Here is a 25,435-nt window from a genome sequence, read left to right as displayed (position 1 = left end):
AAATAACCAATCATATCAAATTGCATGATATTATGAGTCAGGGCAGCGAGGGTTGCACTGATCCACAGTGTTTCCAGACAAACAGTTCATGCTGTGCCACCCAAACCCCCCAGCTGCACCGCCAAAACTACTGAACACTGCTCGAGATGTGACCTTTTTCTCTTAGCCCCAAAGAGAAACTAATCATTTACTCTGCAGGTATGGTGGACAACTGTTGGAAAAGAACAACAAACTGGTTTTGAAGCTTCGTACGTGTGCTACTGAAAACAAAATTGTTGTATTAATGCAGTTTAAATCAAACAAAGTATCAATATATTCGTGTTCATTGTTATGTGGTTTATTTTAATAGGAAACACCAATGCTTTCTAGTTTTAATGTGGACAGTACGTTCACAGACACTCCACTCAAATGAGGATCTTCATTTCGTGTCGCAGTTGGCTCTTCCCTTGTGGTCATTCAACACACATGGCTTTGTCGAACTTTCTCTACCTGATGCTCCAGTAGGTCTGTGTCATACGTGGGTCGCTTTGGCATACAGGACTGCACATCACTGAGTTCATAACAGAACATATCATCAGCATATAGACTTATATATTGTCACAACAAAAAGATGCACATGGAATAAAAAATATAAAATCATAGAAAAATACGGTTTTGTGAAACAGAAGCCCTAGTTCTTTTTGTATGACCAAAGAAAGCATGCATTCAAAATATACTATCAGTGCATCGCAACAGAACCTTCCAAACAAGGAAATGATACAATCAAATGAAATAATAACACCATGCATCACGCCCACAGCTGTACAGGCGAGTCACAGTTTTTGAGAACGTCGTCATAATAGATCTTCCAGCACATATTAATGATTGGGGATCTGGTCGCAGTTTCCCTTGACCAGTCATACCAACAAAAAAAGAAATGCTTTATGGTAAAGGCAGACATTTTTAAGTAGTGAGATTTCTTTTGTGATTCTAAGAAACATTTCAAAAACACAGACTCTGTCCTCCAGAGAAAAGGATAGGAATAAACATCAAAGCAAGTAAGAAAATCAATGCTTACATTCAGTAAAGCAATATATGCTCCATCTACCAACAGTAACATACTTTTTTTGTTTCTATTGCACAAGTGTACATTTCAAGTCAACTTCACAATCGGATATTGTGCAGCTACCGTTTAATGATAAGAGGCTGACGTACACGTGAAATATAGCTTGACCTAATACTGCGAAGATGTTCACAATGTCAAGAAAAATACTTTTTACGTTGATCCTAAAAAATACAAGAATTTTCATAACCGTGGCCAAGAAAAACGTGATGGGTGAGGAAAATGTTTTAAAATCATGGTCCCTAACTGTGAAAATCACAAACGGCTATCCATAGAACACTGCTCAAATAGGTCTGCCTGTTAAATGTCTTCATGGTAAAACATTTCAACGGACAGCTGCCTTTTAAGGGCATTCTCACAACTGCTATTTCCACTGACTTTGCAAGGAGACTTCACAAACTGCTGTGGCTTTGCCTTATGAAACAGTGACAAATACTACAGACCCCTCTGTGCAGCGAAGACCTCATAGTGAAGGAGCGTGATACATAAACGGAAAGGTTAAAACATGCAGAGTTGTGCAATCATATTGTGTACATATTGCTCCATGTGGCAGGCTTTTTATAATGCAATTAAATACAGTGAAAGTCGGACTTATTCTTTTTTTAAGGTGAACAACATGTAAGCGTTTCACTTTTCTCGACACATTAAAGTAAATGTTGTAGTCTGTGCCTAACACTTATTTTTTTTAACTAAATCACTTTTCACATGGCCCTGAATATACGTGGCCACAACGGTCTCTAGTATAGCTCACGGTTCCTCAAAAAGCTACCGAGGATAAAACTTCAAGAAATTCGAGTGAATCTTTTTAAAAAACGAGACTTTTGCTGAAGAACCATGACAATACAAAAGTTAATATATGCTAAAACAACTGGAACAGTGCATAACTATTAGGATGTGTGTATTCCTCCTGTAGAAAGAAACATTTGAAAATGTTCAGATGGCAATCCATTCTCAGGAAATGTGGGAGGTTCAGCAGCAGATGGACTAACCACCGAAGGAAACATCGATGCACGTTGCTTAGATCTTCGTGCTAAACCTCGCTTGCTCAGGCCTTCTGTTACGGTATACTGGGGACCTCCAAAGCAAAGTTGGACCAAATTCTACTCAAACGTTTCCCACTGCTCCCGGAGATGCTCCACTTGGTCTTGCTTTGGTGTTATCTCTTGTTTTGTTTCATTTAACAGATCTTCAAAGGGATCCTTCCGTTCCTTATTTTTTAGAGGAAGTAACAAGGGCTCTAATGTTTTTGTAGGTCGCGGTGGTATTACAGGGGGTTTGCTTGACTTCACAGCTGGACCTTTCCTGGTGTCTGGCGTCTTTGAGCCCGACCTAGAGAGAGGAAATGTTCTAACACTACCAATGCTACTCAGGCTTGGAGCCTGTATGCAACTGGTTTGGGAGGGGCTGTGGGGGTTGTGCATCAATGGCCTAACCTGCAGCCCTACTGGGACCTGGCTAAACAGACTGGACATTGAGAGTCCTGGGAGGTTCTGCTGAGGTATCTGAGCTTGGTAAAAGCCAGGATTAGTGGCCAATACATGTGTGCTAAAGGTGGGACATACCTGAGGACTAAAGGGGCCTGCTGGGGGCCTTGCTACCGGAATTGACAGGACGGTTGGCACAGCCTGTACAAATGGATTGAGAGATGGCTGTACAAACTGTGCCCCTGAAGGTGGATATGCCAACTGAGAACCAAAGTTTACAGCTGATGAAGCACTGAAGTCATTAAGAACTGGAGCAAAAGTAGTAGAATTAGAGCAAAGTGGAGAAGGCGAACGTTGCAGGCTACTTGGGAGGTGTGGCTGGCTACTGCTCTGCCAACTGCTGGCTTTCAATGGATCCAAAAATCTGAGGAATTCATCCCGACCGGCACATTCGGACACAACCTTCACCGGCTGAAGGAGATCGGACGTTCCGCTGGTATCGGACCCAAGCTGGGATGGACTGGGAGAAAAATGTAAAGATTGGCTGAACTGCGAATCAAGCGACAGGCTTCCTGTGCCAAATGATTCCTGCATTAGTTCAGTAACAAAGTCATTGCTAGTAACATTTTGGGACTTGGAAGGGTCTTCTGAACATGCCATCTGGGGTTTTACTACCCTGAGCAGAGGCGGCGGGGGCACAATACCTAGTTCTGGAGTCTTTCTCCCCTGAGGCCTGGGTATGGTGATGTTGCTCTGGGAGCCAGTGCTGGCATCATCTTTTTCAGCCGGGTTCGATATTCTGTCTGCTCCAAAGGGTCTCAGTGGGGTAGACACGCTGCTGTCATGGAAGGCGGACGCTCTCTCCGGGGAACTCTGGGTGCACTTTGTTGGAATAGCCATGTCATCTTGGCCCATACACCACAGTTTATTGTAAGGATGAAAGTGCTTGATTTGGGGCACAATCCTGTGACTTTGAGGCGCACAAAGGTCCATTCTCTGCAAAAGTCACAAAGAAAAGATGTAATATTATTAATTCAAAACTGATAAGTTATCCATAGCCATAAATTATTCAGTGGAACATGCTTCACGTTTCAACATAGCACCATTTCCATTGCACAGGTTTGAACCATGGACTCAATAAAAGAAGCTTTTATTGGGCAACAGCCCTGTTATTCATTTTAGGGGTGGGAGCTTGTCTGTTTGATGCAAACTTTCCACAGTGCAATCCTCAGGTGTACAGACCACAAGGGAATCAAGGGAGGAACGTCCAAGTTCCTCTTCTGGATATCACTATGGCAACAACAGCAAGGTTCACAAACCATTTTTTTTTTACAGAAACGTTTTTGGAAACATTTGAATAAATAACCATGAGGATTTTTATGAACGAAATCAAGTGGATAAGCAAATACCCCTAAAAGTAATATGAGGGGTGTATGTGACACACGACTTCCTGGAACATGCTCACCATAGAAGCAGCAACACAACAGACCTTAGGTTTCCATTGGAATTAAGCTGTGCCGCTTTTTGGGAATCAAGTGTACTAATAAAGAGAACTTTGCTAGGAGACATTAAAAGGACCTGAGCAAGCTCATTATTGAGTGAAACACACGTAGGGCAGAATATGTATTAACATTGTAAGATGTTTGTTTTCACAATGGCCTCTGATTTTGCATTTTTGTACTAATATGTTCTTCTTTGTTTTAAATATTAATTTAAGAATGTTCAAACTGCAGGTTGTTCAATTGTCTTTCTCAATAATAAGACACTATTTTCAATGCACAAGTTAAACATTCCTATGAATGATGATTGTCCATTAGCAACAGTAAATACGAAAATGTAGTTAAAGCACAAAAGATCACACCAAAAAACAATACTTTATGAATGACACATAGGGCAGGAGTCTCAATGTGTAGCATGTAGCAGGAACACTGGTTTACACTCGCGCCAGGAATATACCCCCTTCTGATTTGCAGAGATCAACCTTTTCTGTTCAATGGATGTGAAGTGGAGGATTTTTGGGTTAGGATTTCAAGTTTGATGCCCAGGACTGTGCCCAGTTATGCACAATATGGATGCATTTGTTACTTATGGGTGATTTGATAGCCACCACAGACAGAGCCAGAAGGGCACTTCAGGACAACGTGGTTCACAGTGGTGGATGGGTGGTTAAATTACAGAGATAAAAACTTGAGGGACACATTTTCTAGAGCAGGATGATAGTAAAGTCAGTTCATTTATGGCGGCACCAATGGGCCATGCTACTGCGCTGAAGGTGCCGTTCCAGCGCCGTCAAGGGAGGCCCACCTGCCAGCGGCGGGAATGATGGGGTGGGGACGGGGTATCCCTAGATGGGGAGGGGGCGTCAATGACAGCTGCAGTGTGTGGTTTGTGTGTCGAGTGCAGCTGGAGATATCTATGGGGTAAGACAGGGGTGTGGGCACTCAAGGGGGTGGGCACATGGGGGAAAGAGGGACTCGGGGCAGGAGTGAGGGGTATAAATGGTACAATGCAAAGGGAACAACACAAGCATAGTGGGGCAAAAACCACAGGTAAGTAAACCACTTGGGTTTCACACTGACAGGCTCTGCATAGCGGGCTGACATGAACTTCATGAGCGCCATGCAACGGCGGTGTGCTGAAGACAGGTTGCAAGCTGGCTGTTCCCAGGAGACAGCAGTCACTGGGAAAGAGTACCAGCAGATGCATACAAGATCAGAGAGCCAGGCTCTCGGGCACTCGCTGGGAAAGGAGTAAATTAAAACACAAAGACATGCTATGAGAGGCAAATTCACAGTGGGACCAGCAGCTTCAAATTGCCCCTTGGCAGATGGGCCTGGGACGAAAGCTGCGGGGTGAGGGGATGAGATGGGAGGGAGACAATCAGCAGATGAGTTTTGGTGTCCCTGAGATGTAACAGTGTTTTGTGTTCTCACTGATGTCCGTGAGACACCTTGGTTGGATCCATGTGAATGCCTCCCTTCCCACAAGCTCAGGGTGTCTTGTGATTCTCTTCTGTGCTGGCCAACGGCAGGATAAGAAAGTCCCGGAGGTCAGCACGATTACGTATTGCTAATAATAATTCATTCCCAGGGCGGAGCAGGAAGGTATGTGACGTCATATGGGTGGTCATGAACAGAGGGGTCAAGATTGTTTGCTCCAATCATTTTTGATTAATCTATGTCTTGCAATAGGGGAATGACATGGTCCCACCAATCAGCTTTGTAGGACGTCTAATATTTTGTTACACTACTCGCAAAGGTTTCCGACTATGCAAATAACGTTGTATAAAGGATGTGGCTGCAGTGGCCGATTTTGTCAGCTTGTATCAACCAGTTCTGTTCCACTGCCCTGTTTGATTTGTGCTTGCCCAGCTGTTTTAAACAGCATTACCTCTTGCTTGGCGTACACTCCTTCTTGGATTACTCTTGGTATCCCAGTGATTGCTTGCCTATGGAGGATCCCTGATACATTTTGGAGGCCCCATTGAGATCCTCAGTTCCCTCAGCCAGCTTGAGGGTATTATGGCTGCCCTTCCAGGGGGTGGGGGTCCGGCGACCGCAGACCAGTCACACGGGCACCACAAGAAGGTCCTGCAGATGCCAAGTTCACAAAGGTCTGCCTGGTTCCAAGCGTTGCCCGCGCTCAGGTGGAGGAGCAAAGAAGGCTCAGTGCCGAGGGGGTTCAAGGATGTCTAGGACTCTAGGCGTGTACCCTTGCACAAATGCGCTACACCGTGGTTGCATCCTCACGGAGGGGAAAGGGATTTTCTTTTATGTTGTTTAGGACGCATCCTCAAGGAGGGAGGACGATCAGCCGTATTAGTCGTAGATTTTAGTTTCATACACCCGATAGGGAGTGGATGTGTGGCGTGCAGGTCTACATTAGAACAGAAGAATTTGTAGAAGGTGGTGGACACCATTAGACAGGAGTTGCACGTAGTGAAGGCGATTGTATAGTTTGTCATTGGGGAAGAAGGGTGTTTTTTGATTTGCTGAAGTGTTGGAGGAAGCGCGTGGTAGAATAGTACATGCAGAGGCATTCATTGTGATATATTTTTGGTGTTCAGTATTTGTCGGTTTGTGTGGAGTTGGCTGAGGTGGAAGGGTAGACACCTGAGGTACCATGTATATGTACCATGTATATAAATAGCGTTTGGCACAGTAGCGGCAGACACCAGTCCAGTGGAGAGTGGCCATCTGCACACTAACATAGAGAAAGGTAGACCTGTGGAGAGGGCCAATGGTATACTAACACTGAGCGTGTGGGTGGGCCTGAGGAGAAGGCCAGCGTGGTATGGTAGGTGTGAGTGTGCGTGCCTGTGGAGAGGGCCAGGGCCTGTGAATAGGGTGTAAGGAGAAGGAAAGGTAAGTATGGATGTTTGAGAAGTGAATGGGAGTGAAGGAGTGAGTGGGGGGAAAGGTGTATTAAGGGTGAGTGCGAAATGGGTACGGTGGAGGTGAACAGAGGGGAGAGGCTAGTGGAATATAGAAAGGGAGAGAATGTTTAGCAACTAAAGGAGGGGACACATAACCAGAGGGGGTAATGGCATTCAGGAACAGTCCCCTGGACCACATGTGTGATAAGTTGTCCCAATATTGCGATGAAATATTAAAATATAACTTCCAGTAGGTTCAGGACACTTCAGGCCAGTGCTTCCATGCGTGACCAAGGGAGGGTACGTTCGACAGTAAGGTTATAAAAGACATGTTCTCATACCTCATGAAATATTTTAGGGTTTTGGAAGCTCTATGAAGAGGAAAAGGAAGAGCCCATGACCGAGCTGGACAGTGCCCTGCCTCCTTATTACGGAGAGTGTCCAGCATTAAAACCTGCAGCAGGGTGTACCAAACCGCGGTGTCCCCCCCCCTCAGAAGTGGAGGAGGAAAAGAGAGAGGCCAGCACAGAGGAGGACGAACTGTGCACAGCGGATAAAGAAAGGGGAAGGGAATGAAAGCAGAGGAGAAAGGGAGAAAAGGGGGAGCCAAGCAAAGACTTTTCCACAATCCTGCCCCACCAGAGGGGCAAGACAAGGATAGGAATGGCACAGACAAATAGAGGGGGACTGGAAGCAGGGCCACGGGTGACACAAATGCCACTATTAAATTAAAGGGAAGGTAGATGCGCACTATGTACCGAGGCAGAGAATGGATGGAGATAATTTCATTTGTAGCTTGCCTGAGTAAGTGGATATACGCTCCGGCGAAGGAAATAGCAGGGGTAACACTAGCAATAGGAGACATGAAGAGCCAATTCACGGCCATAAGAGGGGAACAAGGAGACAAAATATGGGAACAAGCGGCCTACAATGGGATGAAATTAAGTGCAAATGCACACGATGGAGCTCTATTTAAGAACTGGTGATCCCATGTGTAGGGAGTATTAAGGAGTATGTACCCTGATAGTCTGAATTTGTGGGCTGTGCTGGCACTTAAAATGAAACCGGACGAGGACCACACCAAGTATATTCAGCAGGTTCAGGAACTGTGGTCATTAGAGACTCAGAAACCCTGAGACAAATAAATACCTTTATTTTACAATATATTGGTCGAGGGCCGTCCATCAGATGTGCAAGCTTCCCTCGACAAAATAGTAGGGATAGAGGCAAAGGGATGGCCAAAAATACAGGCCATCATGGTACACTATTGTAACAGGAAGCAGGAGAGCGACAGACAAATAGCCGATAATGCAGCAAAGGCAGAGAACAAGCTGGTACAGAAGAAGCTTGCTAAGCTGGCAATAGAAGGGTCATAGGAAGTGGGTACCCCCAAGCTACATTTTCTAGACGTGGAATTAGAAATTGGACCCCAAGGCATAACCACCAGCATTTATCACAAACCCACAGACGTTAACAACACATTGCACTATCTCAGTCACCATCCGGAGCACCTAAAGAATAACCTACCCTACAGTCAATTTTTAAGACTGAAAAGGATAACTTCATCCAGTACCGCATTGGAGAGTGAAAACTTGTCCATGATGAAGAAATACAGAACAAGAGGATACCCTGAAAACATCATCAGAAAAGCAAGAGAGAAAACAGATACACTACACAGGAAAGATCTTCTAATTGCCAAAACAAAAACAACTGAGATCCCGTTTGTGCATGCATTGAGATACTTGGCACAGAGCCACCATTTAATGAGGCTAATAAAGAAGAACTGCAGAATCATTGACTTAGATCCACAACTGAAAAAACTTTTTCCTAAACCCCCAATCATTTCTTATAAGAGGGGACGGAACTTTAAGGACCAACTGGTCAGAGCGGAAAGACCATCAATAGACAAACAGCAGACATTGAGTAAGAAGAAGACAGGAACATTTGCCTGTCTTAATTGCTGTAACTGCAACAATATTATGAAAGGAAGCTACATAAGACACCCGCACAATGGGAGTAAAATTGCACTCAGAGACTATGCCACATGTGACACGAAATCTGTTATATATGGACTAAGTTGCCCATGTGGAATTTTTTATGTTGGACAAACTATCAGAAAAGCGAAAGAGCGCTGGAATGAGCACAAGAGCAACATTGGGACAAAGAACGGAAGATCACCAGTTGTAAGACATTTTGAGCAAAACAAACACAACATTGCCCAACTGAAGGTTGTGATACTAGAAATAGTGAAAAGATCAACCAGAGGTGGAAACCATATGAAACATATGAACCAACGAAAAATCCACAGTGTGTAGCCACAGTATGCCTCATAATGGGAGGTATAGCAGCAATGGGGTTGTCAGCAAGGAGGGGATTTACCAGCCCATGGGATATTATCTGCAAAGGTTGAGGGTACTCACAACGGGGCTGAGGTGGCAGGTACACAGGTGTAGGATTTAGGTTTATTGGTCTGTGCTCCATTTGCGGTAATCAGGGACATTTTGCGTGCATGTGCCCTTTTGGGCAGCAAGCGCATGCATACCAACAGCCCTCCAGTTCCAACAGCAGCTGGTCCAACCCCAACAGCTACAAGCACAGCAGGGACAACCACAGCCCCCACAGCCCCCACAGGCATAGGCTGCTGCCCTAACAGGACCGGTAGGGGTCCCAGTGTAAGGAAGGCATGGTATCAAATGACAGACAAGTGATCACAGTTCAAGGGTGTTTATTGAACTTCATTTGGGTTTGAAAAACGCCTTTCTAATCCTAAATCTAAACATGGGAACAAGTTACAATCACCAAATTATAATAACGCAGTCCTAGTCGAGTCTGTCAAAATAAAAGGGCCTATATTAATAAACCTATTGCCAATCCTTCTAAATATAAATAGTGTGGCAAACAATGTTATGCAAAAGAAAAGTGTTCAAGAAATGATATGTCAGGATATTCAAGCTCTTAGCTTCCCTTCCCCACGTTTTCAGCACGGGACAAGGCGGCACACTCGAGCTTAGCCCACTCTCTGGCTTCTATAGCATGAGGATGCAGTTGAAAACTTCAACATCAGGGACTTCTCTGCCAAAGTCTCGTTGCCATGCAACATCTCCTATTTCAGAGGGCCTGATGCAAAACGTCAAACAAAGTTCCTTTCTTCTTAGGATTTCACAATAAAACTTCTCAGGTGATTTACTGTACACCCCTGGTCCCCTTCCACCGGGCTCAGACACACTTTAACACAAAACCTTCAATTGGCCTCCCTCCGCCGGGCTCGGTCCACATTTTTCTACTTCATAAAAATCAAAGACTTTCGACTGTGCGCAGGATTTTTCTTGACCCGTCGCAGGACTACTTTGATTCATAATTACTGGTTCTCTTCTTGATATAACATTTTTCTCACTTTCACCACTTCTTAGCTGGATACCTTACAGAGACCTTATATTGAGCACCCACGTGGTGCCGGACCACTCTGTCAAAGGTATTGTATGTTGCTTTTTAAAGTTCAGTCACGCATCAGCAGTTCAACTTTACTTGTGTCTCTTATCGCACGCGTTTTAACAGTGTTCATTCCAGTGCTCGGCATACAATGCTGCTGCTTGCAACCTTGGCTTCAACACAGACCGGTCTTGTATCGATCTCCCCAACTCACTGGCTGTGTTGATTTCACTTACGCTGCTTTGTTCTTGAAGCCAAGGAGATTACCACGGCGGCTGGTGAGTCTGCCTGCCTTGATTATTGACGCGGGAGGGCCCCGGGCATCTCCAACACACAATGCTGGATTCTTCAGCCTGGCTTCCTGGTCTTACGCTTTCTATTCTCGAGGTTGCTGGAATGTAATGGTTCCTGGTCGAAAAGGTCAAGGGAACTTCCCTACTTGCTATCCTCTTCTGTTTTGCCATCTTTCCTCTCTCGCTCAGCTGCCGTCTCGAAACTGCTGTTTCCTCATGTGCTTTGCCTTGTTCAGAGTATGCTCTGCCTTTTATCCATGTGGGGAAGTCAGGTGTGTGTGATGGTCAGTAATTGCCTGACCTCTCCTGGCCATTGTATTGGTACACGTCAGGTATACTGCTCGGGTGTTAGTCTGTTTTCTCTCATAGTGGGTTGTCCGTGAGAACATTTTCATGTTGTAAAAGGGAGATTGGGGGAGGTAAAGTTCCTAAATAACCTACCTGGTAGGTTGGGGTAACGGTGTTGTAGGGAAGGGGATACCTTGTCTCACAATCCGGAGTCCAACTCCCACTCCCGAAGACCCCTCACCCAGGTGATCCTCCCGCACTCGTCCACCCCCAGGAACTGGATCCAAAAGCGATGGACATTCCTGGCCACCAGGATGACAGATCCCCCGGGACTAGTGGATGAGACACCTTCTGGTTTCTCAAACGGGGATACCACCAAGTGTGTTACAAGCACCTGCACAGACACAAGTGGACAGTACATTATTGGGACAGACTGTGGTACCCCACTATTTATTTATTTTATTTATTTATTGGATATTTGTATGGTGCCTATACAACATAAAGTGTTTCCAGGTGCCACAAGATAAAAAGGGAGGGGGACAGGGGAGGATAAACAACAAGAAACGGTCCGACTAGGCCTTGTTACATTTGGATCGTGCTAGTGCAGTAAACAAAGTGCAAAGGGGTTTGGGGGGAGGCCCCGAGGCTGAGGCAGGGTAAGTACTAGGGGAGCACATAGAGGGCAAGTGCAGAGCGAGACAGGAGTAAGGGTAAATGTGCAAGGAACAGGGGTAGACCAGACTCAGTAGACTGGTCAAGGAACGGTGCACAAAGGCAAGTGCTGGTAATGGGTTACTGTGGAAGACTGGTAGGAGGGGGGCCTGGCCCCTGCAGGACGCAGAAGGGACCAGGCAGTCAGTCGGAGCAACAGGGGGGCATTAGCAGGGTAGTGGGAGAGGTAAGGAGGAGGAGAAGAGGAAAGTCTTGAGGAGTTTCTGGAACTTAATGAGATGTGGCTCAAGTCTGTGAGGGGCAGGGAGGCCATTCCAGAGGAAGGCTTCTGCCGAGGAGAGAGATCTAAACCCCATTCTTTGCTTGGAGAAACGTTTGACCTGCAGAGAGTTAGAGCTAGAGGAATGAAGGACTCTAGCAGAGAGGTATTTAGGGAGGGAAAGTTGGATACAACGTGGTCCGAAGCCCCTGAAAGCCTTGTGGATGATGCAGAGGGTCTTGAATTTGAACCTTGCAGCCACAAGGAGCCAGTGGAGAGATTTTAGAACTGGAGAGATGCAGTCGTTGGGCTTGAAGCCAGGGATAAGTCTTGCAGTTCTATTCTGGATTAGTTGGAGAGGGCGGAGGATGGAAAGAGTCATATTGAGGAATAGACTGTGGCAATAGTCCAGCCAGAAGAGGACCAGAGTTATGGAGACATTAGGTATTGGGGGGAAGGTGAGACAAGGAAGAATACCTCTGAGGAGGTAGAGCTGAAAGTTGGCCTTCTTGCCAAGGTCCGCGATATGAGGTGAGAAGCAGAGAGAGGAGTCGAAGACGACTCCCAGGTTTTTTGCCTCAAAAGTGCGGCTAGAGATTAGGTTTGAAGGAAGTGGGAGCAGTTTCAATGAGAAGGATCTCAGTATTACTGGCGTTAAGACAGCGATCATTAGCAGTGCACCTTGCCTGAATAGCAGTCAGGCAATCAGGAATGAGAGAGGTGGAGGAGGGCAGCTTAAAGGAAAGCTGTGTATCATCAGCATAACACTGGAAATGAGGAGAGAAGGTGATCAAGTGGGCAAGAGGGGCAAGGTAAACGCTGAAAAGCCTCAGCGAGAGTATAGATCCCTGAGAGATGCCGCAGGTAGAGAGCAAGGTGGAGGAGAGAAAAGGGCCCATTTGAACCTGGGAGGGCCGATTAGAAAGGAAAGTAGTCCACCAAGCCAGTGCCCGGTTCGTGATATCCAGAGTATCGCTGACACTATTTAAGAGGGTGGCATGATTGACAGTGTCGAAGGCAGAGGACAGATCTATGAGGATGAGAACAGATGGAGAGCAGGAGTCGACATTTGAGAGGAGATCATCAGGGGTGTTCAGGTGAGCAGTTTCCATGCCTCTGGTTGCTCTGAAGCCAGACTGGTGCTCATGGAGACAGCCAACAGCTTCAGTGTGGTGGGCTAGTTGGGAAATGGCCAAATTCTCCAATAGTTTGCCCAAGAAGAGGGTAGTGGCAATAGGCAGTAGTTAGCCGGGCAGGAAGGGTCCGCAGATGGCTTTTTTACGAGGGGGTTCATAAGGGATTTCTTGAGAGGTTGTGGGAAGCAGCCAGTGGCAAACCAGTGGTTGCAGAACTCAGCCAGAGACAGAGCAATGGTGGCAATATTGTCCTTGATAGTTCTAGAGGAGCAGGGAAGCACCTGTGTATGGGAGGAAAGGTCTCTAGCACCCCCCCTTCCCCTTACATTCCTCACTGCGTGAGGCCTATGACTCACTGTGAGCCATCTATGCACCTGGGCCCAGGATGCGGGATGGCTGCGGGTCGATGCCTGGGGCTGCACGGCTCATCCCATAGAATTCTACAGACTACATTTTGTGATACACCCAGACTCCATTTTGAACATAATAATCTAGGCCTCAGTGGCACAAGCGGTCTGCAGGGCTGCAGCTCTCCCCCTGACCGCGCACAGCAAGCACAGCACTTCCCTCACCCTCCTCCCCTTGGCGGCTCAGCTGAAGGCCTGTTCTCACGGGAGACTGGGCGCGAACAAGCTGCATTACAAACACTGTATCCTTCACCTTCCACAGTACATCATTGACCTGACGATGACCGGGCAAAAGCTGGGGTCTGAGAAGAGCAAAGCTGCCTCTAGAAAACTTGTCCTGTCCTCTCGCAGACCCCCGCATCTATAATATACGTTGTGAATAACCCCCAATCGTGTTCCTCGTTTGAAGTGCCAGACATGTATGCTAAGCCCGTGTGCCACCCAGTTTCACCCATGCTGCTAAGCCATCTGTCAGGACGATAAATTAGCCTCAGGTCCATGAGACTGATTGTTCATATTGAAATAAGACGGCCCTCTCCCATCCCAGATCAACCATATGTGAAGTTATATAATATATATATTCGAACCTGCCCTTGCTAATCAAGGATTAATGATGCTGCTCAATATTTAAAAGCAATGTGTGAGGTCCCTATGTATTCTATGATTTCCTAAAAATATATAAGTTTATAGGTAGACAATTGAGTGTTGCAATGTGTGCGGGTTTTAGGGTAATGAGTACAGACCATACTAATAGGGTGTCTTTTGAAGTATTCGGTTATTCTTGAGCATTATGTTACACAAATCAGATTAGAAGCCGAATATTGCAGACTCTTTCCTCCTATGCTACTACATATGCCAACCTGGGTCTACCTTATTTTTAAATGCCAGCTTTTGTTGTGTGTCTCGCATCCAGGTGTAAAATCTTAGCCCTGAGAATGATGTGATGTTAACAAAACCTTTGTGATAGACGTTATTTTGCAAACATGGTACTCATAATACACGAAAATGTGTAATACATAGAATGTTCATAAGCTCGCATGATCTTCGATATACATGTAATTATACTGCCATAATCCCGTCTCTCATTTATAATAATGTGCGTGCAACCCTATAACGTAGATGCGCGAGAAGCCACAGGGCCATCTCTCCCTTCCTCTGCAGAGCAGTGTACTCAGCCCCCATCCTCCTCCCTCCGCAGACAGGGCACATAGAGTTATGTGCCATTTCTTTTGTGATGTTAGATTAACAATTTGTAGGATTTATAAGACAGTTTGAAGCAGAAGATTAACAATGAATGTGTATGTGTGACCACAAGGGCAAAATGTTAGTGCAGCCAAGATGTATCAACTCAAACAGCTCCTGACCTGGTGCTCCAACCCAATGAGCCCAGCTGACCCACAAGCATCATTACGATACCATGCAGAGTCTCACCAATCAGGAGCGCCGACCCTACAGAATCTACAATGTTTATTCTCCTTTGCCCAATCTCATCGATTCATGTAATCCCTAGTTCCCACATCATAGATGATGTGGATTTATAACCAAATGTAGATGTTTGCTGATGTTTGGCAGAGTGCTCTCGGAGTTTGCAGAGTTCTCTGCTTGCCTTATATTGGTTTGGATAAAACCTTTTAACTTCACCCGTACTTGGTATTGGTCTCATTCCCTGCTGGGCTGTGACCATTATTGACTCTCGTTGTAAGAGTTTTAATGCCTTTTTGGGGGACGCTCACTTTCACCTGTTTGGAGGAGACTTTCATAGAGCAAACAGTGTTGGTGAGCTCATCCGGTGCTATGTGTGAGGAGTAGGAGAGAGAGGCAGTGGCCAATGAGGACTGTGAGCAGGTGGAGGAGGGAGGGGAGTAGGGGAGTAGAGGAGAGAGAGGACAGGACGTCCTAAATGTTTGTCTGAGAAGGGAGAGGAGAAGTAGAGACTGCAGTGGGATTGGCAAGTTCCTTACAGATTTTGAAAAGTTCTTGCTGTGTTGTTGGTGGCCCCCGAGATGTGGACTTGGATATGGACCTGCTTCTTGGACCGGATGGAGAGTCTGTAATGCCTTTGGAGCAGGCGGCAGGCCAGTTTGTCCCAGGATGTGCGAGAAGCCAACCATTTCCGTTCCGCAACTCTACACTTGCTTTTCAGCGAGGGTAGGTCAGAATTGTACCAACTGTTGCATTTGGAGGAAGGCTTCATGCGGATCCTCATTGCAGGTGCAATGATGTCAAGGGTGTTGGAGAAGGAAAGGTTGGCAAGGGCTGAGTCCGAATGACAATCATGAGCAGGAGTAGGGAGAGGGATGAAAGAGGCGGCAAAAGAAGCTACTGACACTGGCTTCATAGGACGGATGACGGAGAAGGAGGCAGGAAGTGCAGTCAGTGGCTTAGCCGGGAGCCCTGGAGTTCAAGGTGAGAGGAGAGGAGAGAATGATCAGACCAAGAGACAGGTGTACTGAGAGGGTTAGAAAGAGGGAGGTCAGCTGAGATGAGCACATCTAGAGTGTGACCAGATGAGTGGGTCGGACCCGGAGGGAAGAATGGTGAGGGTGTAAGAGTCACAGGGGTTGCGGAAGGGGAGGGCTGCATCAGGGGAATCAAGATGAATATTAAAGTCTCATAGGAAGAGAAGCTTAGAGGTAGAGGTCAAGCGAGAAGAGGTGAGGTCGGCCCACTCTGATAAGAAGCGGGAGACCGGCACAGGGGTCCTGTAGATGGTAGTGAGAGTGATCAATAGGGTAGGGGAGATGCAAAGCTTGAGACAAGATATTCAAAGGAGGAGTAGGACTGAATGGATATGATAGAAGCAGGGATCCATTCAGGGAAGACAAGGGCCATGCCGTCTCCTGGCCGGTTAGGCCTGGACATGGAGAGGATCTTGCAGCACTCAGGAAGAAGAGTGTCAAAAGCAGTGACAGAGCTGGCATTGAATGACGCCTCGGTGAGCGTGAGGACGCTAAGGTCAAAGTCTTCAAGGAGAGACAGATGTCAGAAGAGTGTTTGACAGCAGAGCAAAAGTTAAGAGTAGCTAAGTGAAGCTGGTTGCCCCTTTTAAAGGTTTTCCATGGAGGAGTACAGGGTCGGGGTACCATCACCGGAGGGGGGAGGAAAAAGGGGGTTGAAAGACAGAGTAGTGGCAGGACAGGGGAGGAGGTTGAAGAGAGATGGAAGACGCCTGTCAAGAAGGAAGAGGTTGGGCTGGGAGCCCTGGGCCATGACAGTGCCATTCCGATAGACATGGATGATGCACCTGGAAGATGAGAAGTGTGCCAAGAGCACTTTCCATCTGGTTTAACCATTAATGGCTGAGGAAGAGAAAGGGGAGAGGACAGAGACCATATGGAGAGTCCATATGTCAGGAGAGGGAACGAGAAAGAGAATGTTGGTGATAGTCTGCCTGGGCGAAGCATTGTGTTGGCAATGGGAACACCAGGGTTAGAGAACAGGAGGGCCTTCTTAAACTTTTACTTCCAGGCTTCAAACGAGAGGCATGATAGTTGATAGAGAAGCTATTAGAATAGATGGAGGAGATGGAGAGCACCATAGGGAGGGAGAGGGATAGGATTCCCAGGGAAGGGAGACATAGAGCTGCACAGTGCACAAAAGAACTCACCAGGCAGCCTGGCAGCCAAGCAGGAGCAGATGAAACAGGTACTTTAAACAAGATTTACATGAGGGCAGCAGAGTTAAAAATACCCAGATTTGAAAGTTCAAACATACATGTGGACCATCAGAGCAGGCTACCACATATTACAACGTTATCCTCCTGCACTGGTCCACCCGCAGGAACTGGATCCAAAAGCATTGGCCGTGTCCTGGCCACCTGGATGACAAGTCCCTGAGGACCAGCGGGTGAGACACCCTTTGGATTCTCACAGTGGGTAGGGTGGATTTTGATTTCTCCAATATTGTGAAAATGGAATGTTCCACATATACAACTACTGAACACCCCACTGTGATAATTGCTGCCTTGTATATGGCAAACACTGCAGCCGCAAGCGCCTGCTCGCAGGGGAAGTGTCCCTGCATCACTGGGTCTAAGCGACAGCTGTAATAGACTAGAGGCTTGTACCCCTGCGTTTCTTTCGGTTTGAGGGCTGCCATCATCACTGAGCCATCTGAATGGGAGAACAGATTGAAACCTTTCCTTGTAATTGGGTGTTGCCAAAACTAGTGCATGGGCCAGTGCCTGACTGAGTGAGACCCGAAGTGTAATATGTTTGGGGAAGGGAGCCCCCTGCAAGTATTGTTTAACTTTTGTTTTGTGAGAAGTCTGAGCCCGATAGAGGGGGACCGGCATTAACTTTTTGTTGAATGTTGTTTGGAAGACTAGAAAGAGAGACTTTAATGTGGAAGGCCAGGTGGGTCTCGATCCACATTTTGAACTGTTTTTGTGTTGCAAACCTGAGCCAGGGTGTGTGGAACGCCTCACTCTGTGCTGTCACCCACATTTATTCTTCATATTTGAACACTGATTTTCCTTTACATACATATCTCCTTCATACACGTTTTGTACAAGAGATAGGGCAGGCATTAGGTTTTGTAAGCATTAGCCATTTTGAGTTGACAGAGTCAACTAGGACTGTTTTATTTGTTATTTGATGGCAAAGTAGGAGTTCTTCCAGAACTATAATACAAAGTTCTTTCATATTGTACCTTTTGTGTCAGTGTCATACTTGTGATACCATGCCTCCCGTACACCACACAGAGGGCTTTGGGTTATGAGATTATACTGACAAATCCATCGAGGTCATCTGGTGTCGTGTGGTAAACCCAGCCACCTTCATAGCAGAACCAGCTGCACCAGGGTAGTATGTCCATGACTGTGCATCATATATGGACAGGATGGATGGGAACATCCAGGTCAAGGAAGAAGAAATAGAGGGAGGAGACATGTTTTCTTTTTTCTCGTTGAGGGGTCCTCCAATATAGATTCAAGCACAGGACACAGACACACCGGTGCAGCAGTGGTATGCCACATGCATGGGGAATTCTGTATTACCTCCCAAATGCTTTTACCGTCACACTATTCAGCACAGGTAGCGCAGCTAGTGACCCCGATAGGTGCCCTTCACATGATAGAAGGGCATGTGGATAACATTTTCTCAGACTCGGCTTACGCTACCTCCACAGTACACTCAAGGTTGGCCCAGTGGGAAAGAAGAGGGTTCAAGAGGAGTGATGGGTCTCCAGTGCAACATGCAGAGCTACTGATGCAGCTGATTAAGGCATTACAACTCCTGTGGAGGTAGCAATAATAAAGTGTGCCTCCCACACAGGTGGGCAGGACTTCATCTCCCAAGGAAATGACAGGGCTGACAGGGCAGCAAATGAGGCAGCCCACCTACCCGAAGGGACCACTATATAACCACTAGATTGTATCCCGGGGAAAAGGGAGGGGTACCAATGATGATCACAGGGGAGAAAAGGAACAAGAGCTTTGAGCATACAGGACATTTTAACACATTGCCCAGTGTACAGTTAATTGACTTACATAGGGAAGTGCCCTAGGATGAAAAGGATCTATGGGTTGCAGAGCGGGTGCTCTCTTTCTCCTACCAATTTGGTGTGGAGGTAGAATAGCACAGGGAAAACAGAAATGCCCGGAAAGTGTTGGCTGTAGTGCAGGAGCAGCTTCACTTTTCCGCCCACATGTCCAAAGAACAAGTGGCAGCAGTAATAAATGAGGGTCAGTTTATTCTGAGACTTCATGAATTTGTGGCTGAGTTTAATGGGAACTATTTGACGTGTCAAAGGTTTTTGGTGGGACACACATTCAAAACAATTAAAGCAACAATGCACGACCGGAGGGGCCCTTCCGGCACTTGCATATTGACTACTGTGATGAATCAGCAATGATTCCCCCCCAAAACCTGGCATGGGGCCCTTCTCATGTGGCCTGGGAAGGGCAGACACTTCCTGATCCCGACCCTGTGGGTGGTTTTCTGCAGGAGGATACCAGGAGGGTGTGGGGGGGAGGACTGGGAAACTCCCTTGTTTTAACTTTCCCCTAAGTTCCACACTTCTAATGGCATATTGCCAAATAGAAGAAATGAGAAAACCTAATTTTGAGTAAGAGGGTCCAAGAGCAATGTTGCAGGAGTAGTCAGCTTGTTAAGCATATAATGACCCACACCTCTGGGAAGCAAATAGGCTTAAAAGGCCCTGTCAGGTGCAGGCCATTAGATGCAGGTGGAGATGGAGCCAGAGTAGTCGCAGCAGTAGCAGCAGCAGCAGAAGGACCTGATTGCAGAGATTGTGCAGCAGGGAGCGTTCCGGGGACCGTGGCTGGAAGTTGGTGTACAGCCGAGGGTCCCAGGAGTGAGACAAGCTCCATGATTGCGGGTGGGAACAAATACACCTTCACCGGAGAAGAGTGTATGTTCAAACGCAGCCAGAAGCAAGTAAAGTCCTGCAGCACGCGAAGGGAGCAAGACAGAAGCCAGTGACTGTTACCAACTGTTCTGATCCCTTGCACGAGCAAAGGCAGGTAACTGTGGCCAAATAGAATCACTCACATTTGAGTGAAAGCAGTATAAAACTGACCGTTGATTATCATGGAAAGCCACAAAAGTAGCACTTGCATATAAGTGAACTTCTTTAATAGCACCCGCGTAAGAGTAAAGCACTGAGCCATGCTAATTGAATACTAAAACTGCAGAAAACGGATGAGACTGGTCGCGTGTGCTTCTAAGTAATTCTGAGGTAAAGTTTAACTGAAGGGTCAATTGTGAAGCAGTTGGAAATAATGTAGGACAGAAGTTAAGTGACTGTACGTTGATAATTGTGAGTTCTAGGGAACAAGCATTGCCCAAGCTAAGATGGAAAAAAGCATTTCCTAAGCCAAGAGAGAAACAAGCATTTCCCAAAACTAAGAGTGGTGCAAGCATTGCCTAAAGCCAAAAGGGGTACACGTATTGTCAAAGCCTAAAGTGTTGTACAAACATTGTTTAAAGCCAAACGAGACTCAACAACAAGGCATACAATTAAACTGCTCTGGTTGGCAGGAAGTGAAGGGGCGAATGCAAGGTTGTAAAAAGGTGAATCTTGCTGATTATGATTGTTCCCTAAAAGTTGGTATAACTCAAATTGCTAAAGCCAAAAGGAGGAAAAGTAGAATTACATCCTTAAAGGCATTTTGGTTGTTGGTGTTGCAGAAAAACAAGTGCCAAAGCGGCTACCCTTCTGAAAGGTGAATGATCAGAGCAAGATTTAATTGCATACATGAAGGTCTAAAGAGCACTAATGTGAATATTGTCTTTTCTGAAAAATGGCTAAAAGTCACAACGTTGCAAACTATTGAAGCCGTGGTAAAAACTTTGGTTGCCAGTAGATTTAAAACTTCAGAAGCACAGTTGAATGTGGAACGCTATTGGGAATGCGAGTAGACCTGCATGGTGAACCCTTGCAGAACTTAAACGGGCATGAGAGTTATCCAGGTGGAAGCAGAGGTGCTGTAAAGTCATCCTGACAAAGATATAAACTGATTTATGGTGCTGTAAAGAGAGAATTGAGAAGAGAAAACCGAAACTTTGTTTCTTTAACCTTGCCAGAAGTTGTGTTTCTTTGAACATGACAAGGAGCTGTGTTTCTTCTTTGGCATTCATAAGCTGTGACAAAGCATCTCGACACCATTGATGGTATTTGCTGAAGTGGAAAGCATTATTCAACGAAGAAGAGAAATCTTTATGTTGGTTGAACATTGGTTAACAGAACTTTTTTTGACAAAGTAAAGAAGCCATAAAGAAGCCAAGAACTGAGTTGGAACTTTGTTGCAAACCTGGATTTTCTTGTTTCTTTTTGTTGAACATTGGCACTGAATCTAACTTGAAGCCTGGGGAAAGGGAGTACACCTAGGTTATAAAGAGAGACTGTAAATACAATTCTTGATGCTGTTGTGAAATGACATATATTTTCTTGTACATTTTATGTTCAAGTGTGAGGGCCAGATATCCTGAAAGAGTGTTTCCTTTAGTAGTAGATAGGGAGGGAAATCCTTGCCAGGGTGGGGGTAGTGAGGCGTTTGTTGAAACATATAATTTAATCAAATGGCATATTTTGAGAAATCACCCAACAATTGTCCGCCTCACATTTCTGACCCCTCACACTACGTTGACATGCAAGATAAATGTGCCTCCTACAGGTACATGGTTGTTATTGTCTGTCCTTTCTCACGTTGGATTAAAGTGGGACGCTCTGCTCATAATGATGTAAAGGAGGGAAGCATAATACAACTGTCTTTGTGTCGGACTCGTGGACTTTTTCAGGGGCAGACAGTATCCGTTCACTGGATAGAGGAAGGGGAAGAGGTGTACGCAGACAATTATATACAGTTGGACATCTTATCCAGAAAAGAAGCTACAAAGCATATAATATCAGAATATATAACAGAGCGGGTGAGAAGGGAAGAGCAGTTGTCTATGACCCACAGAAGAATGCACCTCTACAGGACATGATATTTCATGGTGCCACACCAGACCCCTGATGAGAATACAGGGATCTGTGTTTCACCATGGAAAATGGGAAAGGGGGATGGTACAGTGTCATGCAGAAGGGATAGTAGGATTTGAGAAGGCTGTGGCGTCAAAAATAAAGGAGAGTTTTCAGGCCGTGTGGAACACGCATGTACATGCTTTAACCTGGATAGATGAGAGACACCAACCAGTTCACATAAAGCCTCTCATACAATTCTTCTTATGTTTTGGGGCTGCGGGGTCAACGGTCCTGAGGTTCAACACTGGCTCTGCCAAGACAATGAACATTCCCGCACTGCAGAGTGGGACAGCGGCGGTGATGGACCACTGGTGAGCTTGCAGGTCCAAGGCATATGCCCAGCTGCCTCCAGACTGGGGAGGAGTGTGTTCCTTCGTCACGCTCCACAGCCATGCATTCGTCGTGCCTCGAGAAGATTTGTATAACCTTTGGCAACTACACAGCATTGCTGCAAAGAAAAATGATGGAGGAACAAATTGCACAAAAAGGGCGGGAGTGCACAATAAGCAGTAGGCGAAGAAGTAGTAACTACCGGTCAGAGGATGCAATCGCTCAGCATTTCCGATTGTTCACCAAATCTTCTGTTGTGGCTCCAGATCATGAGGTATGATGTGCTGCAGCTTGCCAACATGACTGAAAAGGGACTGAATGCTGTAAGAGAAGAACTTCATGCAGTGCGTTTGGTAGCACTTGAGAACTCCAGAACCAATTTGTTTTGGACAGGCTCACAGCAATGGGGGGGGGTGTCTGTGATAAGATAGGGAGAAGCAGCTGTACAGCAATACCCACCAATGATGCGGCCAATGGCGCTCTGACTCTAGCCATCTCGGAAATTTGCATTCTCCATGAAAAGATGTCGAGAGACAAACATGACCGCAGAAGACAGTTGGCTGAACTCGCTATTCACTTGGGTGCCCCCATGGTTGGCGGCATTCTTTAAAGTGACTGTCCCCATGCTCGTCCTGGTGCTCATCACTTTCTGTGCAGGCCAGTTGATTATTAAAAACTGTAATTGAAGTGGGAGAAGAACTGGCCACAAAATATCTATAATTGAGGGTGGGAGAGAATAAAAGAAAAAATAAGAAGGAAGGGGCCCCTCAATTGAGATGAGTGAATGTGACACAGAGCTAGTATTTGTAGTACTGCCAGCTAATGAGGAGACTATGATGCATTTTGGGTGGCATGCTCAGTAGATGGAAGGGATTTCATGATAATAGAATCTACATTGGAAGGTATGAAGAAGGGGTGGGGGTGGCATGAGCAGATTGACAAGGTTATGGATGCCCAAAATGGTAAGAAAAGAAATGGTGGGTAAAAGAGTGTCGATTGATAGATCAATCGAAGAGTGGGAATGCAGTGAAGGTGCTGATTCAGCGCTGTCAAAGGGGGTGCACCTCCCAGCTGCGGGAATAATGGGAGCAGGGACGGGCATCCTAGATGGGGAAGGCGCGTCATTAAAAGCTGCAGTGTGTAGTTCGTGCGCCGAGTGCGCACGCACAGCTCCAGACATCTAGAGGTAAGACAGGGGTGGGAGCACTCAAGGGGGGGCACATGGGGGAAAGGGGACTCGGGCAGGAGCGAGGTGTGGAAATGGTACAATGCAAAGGGAACCACATAACAACATAATAGTTCCTGCATAGCGGGAAAGACATGAACTACACAAGCGCCATTCAAGCGCCTGGGTGTTTCCCAGGAGACAGCAATCACTGGAAAAGAGGACCGACAGATACATACAAGATCAGCGAGTCAGGCTCTCTTGCACTCGGTGGGAAAGGAGAAAACTAAAACGCATAAGAGCATGCTGTGCGAGGCACATTCACAGTGGGGCCAGTGGGTTCAAATTGCCCCTTGGAAGATGGCCCTGGGAAGAAGTTCTGTGGGGCGAGGGAATGAGACGGGAGGGAGCCAATCAGCAGACGAGTTTTAGTGTTCCTGAGATGCAACAATGTTTTGTGTTCATGCCGATGTCCCTGAGACACCTTATTGGTTGTATGCCTTGTGAATGCTTCCCCTTCCCACAAGTTCAGGGTGTCTCGTGTTTCTCTTGTGTGCTGGCCAACAGCAGGATAGTAAAGAGGTCAGCACGATTACGTATTGCTAATAAAAAATAATTCCCAGAGCGGGAAGGTATGTGCCATCACATGGGTGGTCAAGACCAGAGGGGACAAGATTATTTGCTCCAATCATTTCTTATTAACCTATGTCTAGCTATAGGGGACTAATGTGGTCCCACCAATCAATTTAGTAGGACGTCTAATATTTTGTAACACCAATTGCAACAGTTTCTGACTATGCAAATAACATACAATTGTATGAAAGATGTGGCAGCAGTGGGTGGTTTTATCAGCTATTATCAACCAGTTCTGTTGCACTGTGCTGTTTGATTTGTGCTTGCCCAACTGTAATAAACAGTGTTACTTCTTGCTTGGCGTTTGCTCCTTCTTGGATTACTCTCGTAGCCCAGTGATAGACTCCTAATAAACTTCCATGCCCATCACATCCCAGCTACAAGCAAGCAAGCTACAAGCAAGAAGCGCCAGTCTACATGGGATGCCAGCCTATAACAATAATAAGAGTTGGAGGAAAAGGATGGACTTCATTTCCTGCTCTAAATAATACTGATCGTATTGCAGTGTAATTGCTAAACTCAGGTTATCCCACACCTCTGGACCCACAGGACCCAGGACCTTACCATCATAGCATTTCCAGTTAATGGTGTTCGCTATAGCCTACCTTCTGATGCTGATCTTAAACTGTGGCTCACTGCAAAGCACATCATCATCTCGCATCAGTACTTGGGGCCATGTGAGCAAAAAGGTCTGTGTGTTATCCACAGCATCTAGAATATATGTGTTTCCCAGTTAATGCATTATGGTCCGATAAAAAAAAGAGTAATCTTGCTGCTCAATTTTGGATAGTTTGTAATTATTTCAATCCCATTTGGGCCGCTTAAAGTAATGACTACCACAGTAGTAAGATGTAAAAACACTAAAATCAGACCAACCGTACTTTTTGTCCAAAGTGGAGTAGGGTATGACTTTCTTTAACATGTCATTTGGGGAGGGGGGGGCCGCCTTTGGTCACCCATATCCCCTGTGGCATGAATGACAGCGAGCGATTCTCTCCCAGCACCGGGTTCCCAGTTTTGTTGAAGTGCTGGGAGTGTCCAGTTATAAAAGTCATTTAAAGGCAGTAGATCGCAATTCATTTTACAGAAAAAACTACAGTTCAGTCTAGCAATTGTTTAGACAAACTACTATTCCTCATCTAGTCCTGTATCTAGGACGGACAGGAAGTGGAGTATGAATATGAGCCAGTACCATTACCTCTGTGGAGCACGACAGGTGTCGTCCACATACATTGGGAAGGGCATCATGCCATGCTGAATGCCCGTGGCCAACAGGCACATACGTACAGTGCAAAGCTACAGTCCAAGCTCAAGTCCAATTACAGTATATCCCACTACAGTCATGGTGAAAACCTAGATTATCTGTTGAGAATGGTTCTGGATGACAAATGTTTCCATGCAAGGGCTCTGCCTCAAGCTCCCAAATGATATTACC

The 25,435-nt window shown here is 46.1% G+C and overlaps 1 protein-coding gene across 4 annotated transcripts in view; it reads right to left on the bottom strand.

The window, feature by feature from the left end:
- Nucleotides 1–315: 315 nt before the first annotated feature.
- Nucleotides 316–25,435, bottom strand: part of DENND1A (DENN domain containing 1A) — a 2,718,319-nt gene continuing 2,693,199 nt past the window's right edge. For all 4 annotated transcript variants that reach the window (XM_069609457.1, XM_069609459.1, XM_069609458.1 and 1 more), the window contains one exon: nucleotides 316–3,522. In XM_069609457.1, the coding sequence (XP_069465558.1) occupies nucleotides 2,203–3,522 (1,320 nt within the window). In that variant the 3' untranslated portion in view covers nucleotides 316–2,202. The remainder of the gene's footprint in view (nucleotides 3,523–25,435) is intronic.

Source organism: Ambystoma mexicanum, chromosome 8 (genome assembly GCF_040938575.1).
Source record: "Ambystoma mexicanum isolate Mex_15411 chromosome 8, UKY_AmexF1_1, whole genome shotgun sequence".
NCBI classification, from domain to species: domain Eukaryota; kingdom Metazoa; phylum Chordata; class Amphibia; order Caudata; family Ambystomatidae; genus Ambystoma; species Ambystoma mexicanum.
Note: the sequence above shows the minus strand (reverse complement) of the source record. Positions and strands in the feature narration are given on the sequence as shown.